General features: G+C 46.0%; 1 protein-coding gene across 4 annotated transcripts in view; it reads right to left on the bottom strand.

Annotated features, from left to right (window-relative positions):
* The window catches only part of Trim9 (E3 ubiquitin-protein ligase Trim9), a 106,155-nt gene that overhangs the window by 85,228 nt on the left and 8,329 nt on the right, over positions 1-12,598 (bottom strand). For 2 of the 4 annotated variants that reach the window (XM_011146413.3, XM_011146414.3), the window contains exons 1-2: positions 7,198-8,967; positions 4,013-4,297 (exon numbers count right to left, since the gene is read on the bottom strand). In XM_011146413.3, coding sequence (XP_011144715.1) covers positions 4,013-4,297; positions 7,198-7,686 — 774 coding nt within the window. In that variant the 5' untranslated portion in view covers positions 7,687-8,967. Of the gene's footprint in view, positions 1-4,012; positions 4,298-7,197; positions 8,968-12,598 lie in introns of those variants that run through there. The other 2 variants (XM_025304160.1, XM_025304161.1) reach the window with 1 other exon arrangement.

Raw genomic sequence — 12,598 nt, 5'->3', positions numbered from 1 at the left:
AGAGATCACAATGGACGCTCTTAAAAGACATTCCGCGATTCTTATCTTAAATTTAACAATACTGTCTTTTTTCACTTCAGTTTAAACATAAAATATTACCATTTCACCGATACTAAATTTAAATTTTCCTTGGTACAGCATTATTTCTGCGCAAACCTGTTATTTCTAACCTTATTTTTCATATACCTTCTTTTCACTCTTTCTGAATCTCCAAATCAATATTTCGATATTTAAAGTTGAACCGTGAACAATAAAATTAATAATATCAATTTTTTCTATTCTCCGTGTATCTGAAATATAAATTAACGGTTCCAATATTATTGATTAGCACATTTGTAGCGCTAATGGGAAACATGGATTTGTAGTATTCGTCAGATATTCAATTAAGACGTCTTTCTTTCTATCTTTTTCTCTTTCTCTCGTGCTCAGGAGTCTTGAATATCTCGAAAATTACCGGAGTGAGAGAGAGAGAGAGAGAGAGAGAGAGAGAGAGGGAGAGAGAGAGAGAGAGCGAACGGCGTTATTCCATCGTCACGCGTCAAATGTCTATTAAAACGCGGTCTCATATCGATTGAGGGGATTTATAATCAATTAAGGACGGGCGGGAACGCGCGGCTGCGATCGAGTCCGACGATCGATTATTATTATTGCAGTCCTTCGCGACCCACACCATCACTCAGCCGCGTTGTCTTCCGTTTAAAACCAATCGAGACCATCGCCGTAGTTATTAGCGAGTCGATTAAGCGGCGACGCGCGAGCCATTCGTCGTGATGCCATCGACGGCTGCGATAGCGACGATAAGTACGGGCAGCACTTTTCCAGCGCCGAAACGAGAACGATCGCTATCTCGCTGATAAACATTTTTCTATCGTATTCGCGCCTCGAGAAAACGCGTTATTAACACGCGATGTAACGTGCTACAAATCAAAGTGTATTATTGCAAAATCGGCGAGTAGTGCCAGTTTAAAACCTCGATCTTATCTAAAGAGCGGAATTAAAAGTTGCACATAAGAACAGCATAATAAAAGCGAAGGAAAACAAGTCTCTTGACACGTTACACTTCTCTACGCGCATGCGCGTGTGGTAGTATTTAAATTTGACGTTATCATCTGCGGTATTACATATCTGCATTTCAAAGTCTCCGTTAACTGCTTACTACTTGCGCTCACATATCGAATTGTAGTATCGTGATTGCAAACACGAATACCGATCCGCGCATGTACACGCGGGCATTCCCTTGATTAGCGGACGACCGGGTAGACTAATTACCGAAATATCGGGTGCAACATGCGAGTATTGCCCCGTACGTCAACATTAATGTGTAATAATGGCCGGGCATCGCGCACAATTCGTGTGCGATACCCGGTGTGTGTAAAGCATACGGGAAGAGGACGAGTGACAGTAGGGAGAGAGAGGGTGAGAGAGAGAGAGAGAGAGAGAGAGAGAGAGAGAGAGGGGGGAGGGAGAGGGGAGGAAGACAAAGTGACGGATGATTACGTGTCAAAATGCGACGTAACGTGCGCAACGTTCGTGGCTGACATGATTGCAATCCGCACCCAAGTTACGATCGGCAAGCCGGTATCTTCGCAGCCTCGTCGCTGATAAACGAGCCTGTTGCAAATTACTTTATCGCGACTGCACTTTCAACGCGTTCCCGGCCTCGATAAACGCTCGTGCTGAGATACATTATTCAGAAGACACCATTTTCGGGACTGAATCGTGCCTCGGTCGACCGTTGAAAATAATCTCGGCATTAACGACGAGAACGGGCAATCTTCGAGGGGATTTACTTGGGGTGGGAGAGCAGGGGAAATTTTGTTACCAGGACATCTCTTCGGGGATGCCGTCCGTTTTTCGGACGTTAAACGGTCGATAAACGGCGAAATTCGCTTGCTGCGTCCAATCTCCCAAATGACCCACGTTCAATTCGGAGTAATAATAAAATTGTCTTTCGAGACATGACGTTTATCCGCAACATGCAACGATGCAGGCAACGATATGCAGGACGAGTGCAGACCCCCGGAGCGATTTCCCGTTTTCGCTGAGGCGTCACCGATCGAACCGCCAGAGTCAGTTACCATCTGACTCGTCGGATAATCGTCGGATGTCGACGATTAGTGCATTGTGCACTGAAGTTTTCCCGACGAAACAGGCACGTGGGCACGCACAGACGGACGGACGGACGCGGATGGAGCGACGCGAACTCTATCGATCTTATCACTGGAGCTCGACTATCTCGAGATATAATGGCCGGCGAGTGCAAACAAAAGCGTACGCGCCCGTCGGGGGGCGGTCGCTCGTCCGGCGGCAATCAATTACGAAATTGCCGGAGTCAGGCGGTTTTGACTGGGCCGCGGGGCAATTTATCAGATTAATCGCGGAGGAAGTGATTCCCGGCGGGTGATGGGACCAAGCACGGCCTCCATATGTCAGGAAGGTGACCAGGTGACGGCGTCGGCCGGACGAAAGCGCTCTCCTGCGCGCGCGACGGGGGGCAGAGCAACAACGTGTGTCGCGCACGACGCGAGGTGGGCACACCCACGCGGGGGGACATGCGATATCGAAACCAGCTGTCGATCGGACGATCCCCGAATATTGTTGCTGCGCACCGGTCGCACTGTTCCGTCCGTTGCAGTAGCCTCGGGGAAAATGCAGACGAGCGCACGAAGGCGACAGCGCCGGCGATCTCGCGCGGGGTTGCGCGGCTGCGGCTCGTTGCAAAATCGCCCGCCCTTATTCGCGCTACCGCAATTTCCTCGTCCGTGTAATTTCCGCGGATGTTACGTCTCCGAGATGAGAGTGGAAACGTAATAACGTTTGCTATCGCTTTGAAGCTATGAAAAAGGTCTGATAACAGTGTGCTAATATATATATATATATATGGTATATATGGTATCTGTGTTGTGTATATCTATTATAAGATAATGGGATATCTGGAATAAAATAGATGTGCATCGCGCGCGATGATAATGACAATAATGGCGTATGCAAGGCTATTCACACACAGTAAGCGGCGAACAGCGTAGAGATCTACGCGGGGGAATTTCAAAGGCATTAGCGATTTTAACGACACGTAATTACACCCGATCAGAGAGTAACATATTTCCAATGGAGATGCGTAATTATGTATCCTATCACGTAACATATTTTGCACGCTGTCTAATTATATCCCATTTTCCGCGGAACGGCAGATGCGCAAATACGCTCGATGTGATTGATTAGCATAACGGCAATGTATTTTTCATGGTTGATCCCGCTAATGACTCGCGCGTAGAAACGCGCGGAATCATGCGGCATGCAAAATACGATAGGAGGATAATCGGGGGGAGCTTGGCGCAAAACTACGCTCCAGAGCGCCGAAGTGCGCGTATAGCGTACGAGCGGGTAGATTGAAACTCAATTATTGGTCGTGTTAACGCGCTGGCGCATCATCCATTATTTTCGGATTTTACTCGTGTGCGGGCTAGGCACATAAATTACGCCGGAGTTCGTCATCAAATATACATATATTATCGCGCCGCGTATTCCGCCGGCAAACATCATTCTTCGGTAAATCTATCGTAATCCCCTGGTGCCAGCAACCGTCCAACACGATGTCCGCGTTAACCGTTCGAGGTTTCGATTCGGCCTCTAATATTATCGCGTATTGCGGGCCGCGCTGATTGCGCGCTGATCCAACGATAATGCCGTAAAGCGCGCGTCGCGCGCGCGTTAACTCTCACGTTAACTCTGCTTAACTCTCAAATAAGATAGAAACTCTCTTTCATCGCATAAAACAACCGGATAGAAATACATTTTATCTTTTGTGTCAGTGTGTTTCTTCATGACTCCATTCTTCTCCCATTTTTACCCTTCTCCCATTTTTATCGCGCATTTCTAATTTCCTCGTCTTTCGACGGAGTCGATCTTCTCTCTCCATACTGATAATTATCGCTTCGTGGCAATTTATTTCTTTCCAACTTGTGCAATGCTTGTGCAAAAAAAATCCAAGCAACAAACAAAAAGTACTCACTTTTTGAGCTTTGCAGGCAGCAGCCAACGGCAGCACGTCGTGAGGATGCGCGGCGTGACGATCACGAAGACACAGGGCGCATATCGCGATTTTGCACAAAGCGCAATAAAGGGTCACCGCTTCGCCATTGTGGTCGTTGCAAACTGGCGTACCTTCCGGCCCCAGGCCACGGGATCCCTTGCTCCCGCTCGATTGCCAGCTGCCTCTCGGAGGTCCCAGATTATGGGCCGCCAGTGGGCCCCTTTTCGGATGACAGGATTCCCTGCATGCATCGCAGTATAAAACCTGGAGGAAAAACAATATCGATCTTCCTCAGAGTGACGTATATCGCGCGTCGATGATCCGATCACGGATTTGTAAAAGAAAATATTAAAAAATTCCAGAGAGACCGACGCTCATATCTAGCGCATCGATATTCACAATATCGAGCGCCTGGAGAAAAAATGTCACTATAAAAAATATCGATCGATCGAAAATCATTCAACGGCCGTGAGGGCCGTATTTTTTCCCTTTTGACCGCGTTTTTTCGTTAAATATCGAGGACGGTAAGATGAATATGGATGCGCTGATGAAATTTTCTTACGCCCTGGGCAGTAGCGCGAGCTCAACTCTATTAAACTTATATAAAGGTAAACGTAAACGTGAACTCATCGATAATTATTAAGCGATATCTCCCGCCCGCGTCTGCTAACAATTTGGACGTGGTATAACGCAGCATCGCGTCAGTATTCCTCGCTTGGTATTTCCAATTCGGAAATAATATCACGTCGGTTATCGATGGTCGGGACATTGTCGTTGCTGCGACGAATGAAACTATGTGGGCGCCATCGTTCCTCTTTTTCCCCCCCCTACGCGATACGAGGAGCGAGGACGCGACAGACGCGAGTGCAAAATCACAGAAAAAATATCCGCCACTTGTCGCAACGCGGTACACCGGAGGGGCTGCACGAGAGGGCCGAAAATGAAATTTAACACTTTGAGGAAAGCGAGCAAGAGGGTGGCGCGAGGGTGCGATTGGCGCGCATGTTGTCGCACAACGAGATATTTCATGCGACGCGCCACTCCGAAACGGCGGTAACTCGATCTTTTCAAACAAAGCGCCGAACAATACAAAAATGTTCTCTTTCAGTGTGAATGCAATGTAACAGTGATTTGCATGCAACAGCGAATAAATTGTTCAAATATATTATAAAAATCCCGAGATTACGATCGAGACTGAAAGACACTATTACTGTACATCTTACAATTAGTGAAACTTCAACTTAGCAAAACTCATCAAATTTGCTTAGAACTATAATATAATTGAAAAACATATAGAGATGTATGGTTGGAAAATATGAGAGAAAATTCATGACTTTCTCTCTCATTCAATATAATCCCTTTAAGATACACGTTTGTGGAAAGAAAATAATTGTTGAGAATAAATTATAAGAGATATGTAAATATAACGTAACGTACATCACTTAAGGTATCTTTGTCCAGTAGATCGGAACAGGGTCTGAATATTCAATGAGAGAACGATGCGCGCCTGATCATATTCTGTCCAGTAAGGCCGAAAGACAAGATGGAAATAACTCGCTTTATAAACAATCGCGATGCTCGAACGTCAGTCGAACGTCTATACGACTCGAACGAAAAACATTTGCTTTGTTATGGTTATACCGAGATCGAAACGCTAAGTATCCTGAAGATAAATAAACAACCTTCGTAGTATCGCCGTACGCAAAACCCTAGCATCTCCTGCGTGCCCCTTCTCTGTGCACGCGATTTCGAGCGATTAAAATATTCATGGGGGTGACAACGCCCATAACGTCCGATATTAATGTCGATACGGACGTAGACGTAGCTCTCGCAAACGAAAGCTTCTAGTGCGCTTATACCGCAAAGAGGAAAGTTATGAAGTGGACTTCAAGGGTGAAAGAGAGGTGAAGGAGGGGGAGAGTTAACGAGCCTCTGGATGAGGAAAGCACACAAGAGAAATAAACACGCGGTCTGATACCACCGCCACGGTCGTTAAGAATGGTAGCCTTGGGAACTTTTCTCCGATCTCGATCTTACGGCACGGAAGTTCTCGTTCGGCCAACGAGCCGAGCTACCGGGACAGAAATATTGAAGAGCGGAACAACGGCAACAGACGGATTAGACATCGTCTCCCCCAGCGGGAATAGTTGACTGGAGAACTCGCGAAAATGCTTCGTCGTATGTGTAAATGATACACGCACGCGAAAGACTGCACGATAAAAGTTAATTATTGTGCACGATGTAGCGTGACATCTTATCGATGTATAAATTTATCTTCGTTTTAAAATTTTTCCGAGAGATAGACATACAACTTGCAACATTTTAAGTGCGTATTACGTATCTGACATTTTCTTGTAGACATCTTTCTAAATAAAGCCGGCTTTCAACGATGAGGCTCTTTCCCCTTATTTTCTCGGTTCACGAGGACACGAGTCTTCCTACCTACAGGCCGGGGAAACGAAAATAGTGAAAAGCTTACACAAATGTCACGCTACATGTCTTTTGTTTAGTCCAAAGATATATACGCTTTTCTTTACGTATGCAGAGTTGCAAAGACAAAAACGTCTGTGAAGATACAAAGTTCTTGACACGGAAACGAAAAGAGGGTTCATGAAAAACCGGATTATCTCGCACTTCACCATCGTTCGCAAACTTACGAAATTCTACATTTTTTATTATGCCAAAGTTACACGTCCATTACACTTCATTTCACTATGGAAATTGTTTTTGTACTTGGTTAAATTCACCTTGAAGCAAGAATAAAATTCGCGAGTAAGGATGAAATCGCGAGTAAAAACAAATCTACGACGAAACATTAAACCAGCATTATTACGCTCCTGATTTCTCGATCATACCGCGGCCCTCCCGCCCTCTCAATCAAGAATCCTTAAATCCCGCTTAAATTATGCCCATAATTCTGCATTCCTCAAAATACGTCTTATTCGATACCATTCCCTGATCAAATTCCAAATCTTGCGCGAACCCGGCGTTTTCCAATGTCACCGAGAACAATCACATTCGCGGGGCGTGAATGAGCGTGAATGAAGCGCTACTTTGCTCTTATCCATCCAATCCACTTCTCCTACCGCTACTACCCCATCAACCATCCAATCATCAAGCAACCCGATTACACCCTCGCTCTACATAATCAGACATTCGCTAACCTCGCACTGCTCGCACGCGACGGTCGCGTCGCGTGGCTCTCCCTCGCACATCTGGCATTGCATCCGCGTGTTGCGCGACTCCTGATACTTGTCGACGATGTGTTGCATCGCCCGATACTTGGGCAAATTATGGGCGCCGCCCTCGTCGAAGTAGACCGTCTTCTGGCAGACAGGGCACGAGAGACAGAGAGTGCCGCCGGACGGCGGGAAACCACCGTTGCCCGGGGTGCCGACGTAGCTACCCGGTCTTGAGCTGGTCGACGTGCTGCTGCACACCACGCCGGAGTCGGTCTCCGACAGGATCGACAATTTGTCGGCTTCCTGATCGGAGCCGGGTGCGTTTGAAGAATCGGCGGTCGACTCCGGCGGTGAGTCCGGCGGTGCCTGCAGATTCACCGCGCACGATAAGCACAACGCGTGCCAGCACGGCAACAGCACCGGCTCCACGAACAGTTCCTTGCAGCAAGGACAACGTAGCTCGTCTTCCATCGCGGCGGACGCACCAGTTGCTCGTCTGTTGGTCGTTCTGAAGTTCCCGATGAGTTGTCCGTAAATCTTGCCGAGCTCGCCGGTAGCTCGGATCGTTGGTGGATAAAGTATCAGAGTTTCTTCAAGAACGCGCGTGCCGATAACGTACGTGCCGATAACAAGCAACGCTACAGTGGCCGTCAAAGGTTTCCGTTGAGATTGCTCCTTTCACCGTCGGATTGCTCCAGAAGCGATCGCGCCTCGTTGGTGAAGGACAAACGCGGAGCGTCGAGAGCGGTGTGGACTTGTGGTGTGGATTCCTCAGTGCGCCTTCTCGCCAATGGCTACAGCTTCGATTTACCGTGAACAAACCTACACGTACTCCAAGGTCTCGTCGAGATGTAGTTTCATGAGCAGGGACACGCTCCGCTCATGAGGATACCTTGGACGTTATTCCGCTGTTGCAACTTCGTAATCCCGACGCAAGAGACTCGAGCCCTCGTCTGTCGATTAGAGCCGCTTAGATCGATCTTGACTCAGGGATCACGCGCGCTTCCTGGTCTCATCCCACTGAGTGATCAGAGATTCTCCCGGAGGAACGTCGCAAACGACGGATCACGCGCGCCGATCCGACGTTTCGATCGCGCCGAACGATCGATCTCTCGATACCTCGCTCAGCGGCGAGTTCGTTGGCGACCCATTGCGTAGTGCCGAGCGAAGGACGCACCTCGTTTTTCGCGACGAGACTCGCGGCGGGCTCTTCCACGTTTCAGCGGGAACGTGTCACCTGTCGATCGCGCGCATTGCGGGCTTTTCGCATTTTCCCGGCGGCCGTCTGTTCGTCTTGTCTTTCTCTTTCTTCTGTTTTCCTCACCGATCGCGTACTTTCGTGCGCGACAAACGAGTCCGATCTCTCCCCAAGATCGGCGACAAGTATGTAGTTCTTCAACTTGACGCACGTTCTCAGTCGACGCACGTTGTTATCAGGCGTTGTACTCCCGATGCACGCACACACGCGGACGCGCGCGTTCGCCGTCTTCGCTCGAGCTCGTAAACGCCGAGGATCCCGCTTGAAAGAGAACAACACCACCAGCAAGCCGTCACCGGGTTGACTGACTCTCGGCGCCGAGTCAAAGAACCGTCGCGCACCGCGGCCACGCACGTTCAGGAGCGTGACCGCACGGGGGCACCGAGTGCGCTCGCGTCGTTTTCCTACTGCCAATCTCCGGGGCTTCCCAAGCTTTACGCAGCGCATTCCCCTCTTCTCGTATCTTGGAGAAACTCTAATAGTTCACTCGTAACTCTAATCCCGCTTGTCTTACGCAGATTCGTTAATCCTTCGCGGGCCGAGCTACTCTCTCTCTCTCTCTCTCTCTCTCTCTCTCTCTTGCAGCTTCGTGCCAGCCGTTTCCACATTTCTTTGAAGCTACTGTCGCGATATTTGTTTTCTTGCTTCCATGTAACAGTTCTGCAGCGAGTAATTAACGCGACATGGCTGATTAACAATGTGCGTATTTACAATAATGTATTTATATTTGCAGCCAAACGTACACACGTATCAATTTGCTCGAACATTTATAATATAGACAAATGATGTGAATATTTCTCCTGTCCGCGTGTTATAATTTATTCACGTTTCCATTCTACTTATCTCGTGCTCGGTAAAAGTCGATCTTTTTATTCATACGACAGTCACGTTTCTGTCGTAAACGTAAGATTTTCGAGTAACTAAACTATGTTATTGCGAAATTAGTCACAGCGTATGAAACCGGTTTCACGCTCTGAACACATATTTCAGGGGCGCGCCTACGTAAGGCGCCTATAATGAACTCGTTTCGGTATTACGTACGCGAATATAGATTTTATCTAAAAATGTGTAAACATTCTTAAGTATATTGCGATGTATTAATACAGTGTATGAATTAATAATATATGTATGAATTAATACAGTGACGTCTTCATCGCGTCTCTTTAAGATCATTAGCTATTATGTTCTTCTCTAATTTTCATACAAATAAGAAACGAGAGAAAGTCCCTAGATCTCTGTCCTTATTAATAAAAGTATCTTATTAACGAAACCTCGTTTCTTCGCAGCTCGTTTGCAGTCTATACACTTTGCGAACGCATTTTAAAATAAAACATTTTCCCATTTCAGTTTACCGTTAGCTTTTTACTAGATAATTGTATAACCAGGCGACCGCGGTTTCTTTCCAGACGAGAAGAAACGATCGCTCGTATAAAACTTGAGTCATTCTCACTTCAGCGAAGTATTCGCTCAGCGAGAATGAAGAGAGCACTCGCGGGATATTTGCGGTAACTTCGTACGTACTACAAGCTGCGTGGAACTTCACGACGAATACCGTCGCAGCACCGACATAGAAGTATCTCGCTGCTGATGTACGAGATCGTAAAACAGAAAGACAGTCACAGCCAACCGGTGGTGGGTGCCGTAGAGATGTGCAAAAGACCCCGGTACTCCAAGGAGCGAGACGAGACAATGGGAAAGAGGGTTGGAAAGGGCAGGAATTTACAGATACCGAGCGATAATAGTGGCCAGGTGCGGCGCACGGTGCGGTGCAGCTGGCCGTATGATGATTGGCCGCGTTATACAACTCTCAGTCGAAACTTTTCTTACTTAATCAAAGTGTCGGGATCCGCGTACGTCGCAGATGAACGAACCCGGTCGAAAACACGGGCGAACTTTCGTGCATTGGCGCATTCTATGAGCGCGCGCGCTTACGTAATGCATCCCCAACCCCCCTTCTCCGCAGGATAACGAAACTTGCCGCTAATATCGTGAAACCGCGCCACGATCGTACCGACATCGAAATTGTTTACCGGGCACCGTGCCAACGCTATTAAGCGATCGTTTATTTATATCTCCACTCGGTCGCGCGTGGGCACGCCTGTCTTTAAAATAATGCTCCTGATACCGCGAGCGTGCGATTATTGATGACGGGATTAATGGTATTGCGCTTAGAGAAAGCGAGCGAGGTGCATTTAGAACAATGAAATATTAGCGCTTACTATGTAAGACGTGGTCTTGATACGACGTTCTCTTCGCGCCGACCCCGGATCTCTCGCGGGGGGGAAATCGCGGGTGCATGGGATCCATTTTTATAAGACGGAGATATTTCAACGCTGGTTCAACATTCGAGTCTTAGAAATAACGTGAAATGAAGGATTTCGAGTGGAATAAATCGCGCGCGAGTAGATAACGAAATGTTGCGGGTGCTGAAACGCAAACGCGAGACTGACGATGCAGGCAGGCAACTCGGCATTTTCAACCGCGTATTCCTTTCGCGGTTACGTCTACGACGTTATTTCTCACGGAGATATTACTCCGTTTCCTTTGCTAAATGATAAATTGGATTACGTCTGCCGCATAACTGCCAATTACTCTTCGGCCGTTCGCGAACCGTTCGACTTCGTACGCGTTCATACATCCGCGCGCAACGAGGAACTGAGAAATGTGGACGCGGGGTCATTTATCACCGCGCGAGAAACCTCGGCGAAACAATATCTACCGTGTCGTAGTCGTCGTCGTCGTCGTCGTCGTCGTCGTCGTCGTCGTCGTCATCGTCGTCGCCGATATCGTTGTTTTTTCTTTCGATCCTACGAGAGCACACGTGACACGACGTCAAGTCGAGCATCGAGGTCATGCATACCATTAAAAAGGCACAATTGATACAAAAATCTTTCTCGACTACAAAAAAGTCGATTTTCTAGACACTAGATTTTCTAGACAAAGAATTAAATTTTTGTGTCTCGACACATGCTCGTGACATTTATATATTATTAGTTTGTGTTAATTACGTATTGTATATAAATCCTGATTGTACATCAACAATTTCCAGAAATCGAGCAATATGTAATTAAAAAATTAACGAGCAATATGTAATTAAAAAATTAAAAAATTAACATATCGTTTGTATCTATTGACAACTATCTCAACAAAATACGTTTTTTAAAATGAAAAATATAAAAAGATATTGCAGATCTTATAATTGTGATGAGAAAATTCGATTAGATTAAAAAATGTTTTGATATTTCACAATGAATGGTTCAAATGGATGATCTTTAAAACCTTTTAAAAATGTCAGAGTGCCACGAGATTCGCGTATGAAGAAAGAACATCTAACGCACTGAAGCACTGTTAGGGTGTTAATTGATTTCTACGGTCCTACATAAGTGCGCTGTTTGTCGAGAAGCAAAGTCGAGTTGCCGACACGGTCATTTGTCACTTAGGAAAAAGTCGTTTCGAAATCACCGTGGCGGCCTCGATAACTCGTTATATTTATTGCGCATGCTGGTATTCTCGTATGTACTTAATGCTGCATTTAACGATAAACGTAGTCATTCGATTATGAATATTATCCGCCTGATTTAGATTCTGAATTATATTAATGAAATACGAGGTAGAACATTTTTAGCGTTAAACGTCAATTAATAATATACAAGTCACTGCATTTTATTCTGGTCGTTGTCAATATTATGTTTTACGGTATTCATAAATGTATTGCCTTTCTAATAGAAGGTGTCTTATTTTAATTACGAGTTTCATTGGCACGAGATAAAATGACTATTTCCATCATTATAGATGGATTTGAAAATTTCCGTTACTCACGCATGATTTAAATTGTATTTTGATAATCAATGGATATATTTGTTACAAACATGCTAATATCTATCAGATTACTTTATAAGAAAAGATATCCGTTACCAGTTTCATTATAATCATTTCGATATCAAAATGACTTTTAACTGTATTTTTATACGCTTTTTATACTTCATGATATATGATAAATGTATACGTATGAGTATGTGCGGAATATTTACGCAAATATGCTCCAGCTACAAGTTAGATAGATCCTTCATTAGTCATATATGTATTACAACAAGCACATACGAAGGACATGAATAAACAGACGCG

This window comes from Harpegnathos saltator, unplaced genomic scaffold (assembly GCF_003227715.2).
Source record: "Harpegnathos saltator strain DR-91 unplaced genomic scaffold, Hsal_v8.6 scaffold594, whole genome shotgun sequence".
In the NCBI taxonomy this organism is placed as follows: Eukaryota; Metazoa; Arthropoda; class Insecta; order Hymenoptera; family Formicidae; genus Harpegnathos; species Harpegnathos saltator.
The sequence above is the reverse complement of the archived record's forward strand: the minus strand, read 5'-3'. Positions and strand labels throughout refer to the sequence as shown.